At 55.3% G+C, this 1,432-nt stretch overlaps 1 protein-coding gene and 1 long non-coding RNA gene across 2 annotated transcripts in view; one reads left to right on the top strand and one right to left on the bottom strand.

The window, feature by feature from the left end:
• LOC123522090 overlaps positions 1–1,422 on the top strand; it is a 4,676-nt gene extending 3,254 nt beyond the window's left edge. The window contains exons 4-5 of the long non-coding RNA XR_006680389.1: positions 61–137; positions 1,192–1,422. This is a non-coding gene — a long non-coding RNA (uncharacterized LOC123522090). The remainder of the gene's footprint in view (positions 1–60; positions 138–1,191) is intronic.
• The window catches only part of SLC12A4 (solute carrier family 12 member 4), an 18,740-nt gene that overhangs the window by 9,410 nt on the left and 7,898 nt on the right, over positions 1–1,432 (bottom strand). The window contains exon 4 of the mRNA XM_045293589.1: positions 74–220. Coding sequence (XP_045149524.1) covers positions 74–220 — 147 coding nt within the window. The remainder of the gene's footprint in view (positions 1–73; positions 221–1,432) is intronic.

Genomic DNA, 1,432 nt, shown 5'->3' on the forward strand with positions numbered 1-1,432 from the left:
GTGGGTGGGGTGGGGGTCTGGGGGGCAGGCCTGGCCAATGCCCCGCCCCGCCCCCTGCAGCGCCCTCACTCACGCAGCAGCAGCAGATGAGCACTATGAGGAGAGACTGGAGCACCCCGGCCGTGCCCACCATCCAGGTGAGCCGCAGGAAGAGGATGACCCCAAAGATGTTCTGCAGGCAGGGCAGGTACACCCCCATGAGGGTGCCCATGCTGGGCGCCTGTGTGGGCAGGAGGGGGGCACGCTGAGCACCAGAGGGGCTGCCCCCCAACTGAGGCTTTCTGCCCTGGGACACAGGGTGCAGAGAGCACCCCTGGGGAGCTAGGGGCCAGCCCGAATGCCTGCACTGACTTTCACCTGTAAGACTGGTTCAGGAGGTGTAAACCCGGCTCTTTTCAGAGCCCCCATGTGAGCTTTTAAACCTCACCTTCCCTCTCAGGGATGGCGCCGCCCTCTGGACCTGTCTTTTTAAAAAATTAATCTTTTTATTTCCTTTTTTAAATCATTGTATCGGGGGCACGTACAACTCTTATCACAATCCATACATACAGCAATTGTATAAAGCATATTTGTACATTCGTTACCCTCATCATTCTCAAAACATTTGCTCTCCACCTAAGCCCTTGGCATCAGCTCCTCATTTCCCCCCTCCCTTGCCGCTCCCCCCTCCCTCATGAATCCTTGATAATTTATAAATTATTATTTTGTCATATCTTACACTGTCCGATGTCTCCCTTTACCCACTTTTCTGTTGTCCGTCCCCTATGAAGGAGGTTATATGTAGATCCTTGTCATCGGTTCCCCCTTTCCACCCCACCCTTGCTTCTGAGGGGTTTATCTGCCCTACATTCCCTGTGTTTCCAGCTCTTATCTCTACCAGTGTACATGCTCTGATCTATCCGGATTTGTAAGGTAGAATTGGGGTCACGATAGTGGGGGGACATTAAAGAACTAGAGGAATGTGTGTTTCATCGGTGCTATACTGCACCCTGGCTGGCTCGTCTCTTCCCTGTGACCCTTCTGTGAGGGGATGTCCAGTTGTCTATAAATGGGCTTTGGGACCCCACTCCGCCCCCCACCCCCAGCCCTCATTGCATTGATGTGATTGTTTGTTCTGGGTCTTCTGATCGGACCTCTTTTTTAAACTGTGGGAAAGGGGTTCGACCATCTCAGATCCCCCTTCTCATCCAGCAGGCCCTGAGTCACCGGAGCCACAGTCCCAAAGGTCATCCCAGGCCCGACCTCTCTCCAGTCCAGAAGTCACGGCTTCCTGTCCACCCTGGCCCCATGCCACCCTGCCATGGGCCAGCCGTGTAGCTGGGGCCCCTGGGTGGCACCTTCCCCATCAGCCTGTTGACCCCTCCACCGTCCAGCTCACTCTGCCGGAGCAGAGAAGGTCTCTGAAAGGCAAGTCTGACTTCGCCCTCCCTGC

Source organism: Echinops telfairi, unplaced genomic scaffold (genome assembly GCF_000313985.2).
Source record: "Echinops telfairi isolate 266 unplaced genomic scaffold, ASM31398v2 ScPeMD7_2291;HRSCAF=2852, whole genome shotgun sequence".
Lineage (NCBI taxonomy): Eukaryota > Metazoa > Chordata > Mammalia > Afrosoricida > Tenrecidae > Echinops > Echinops telfairi.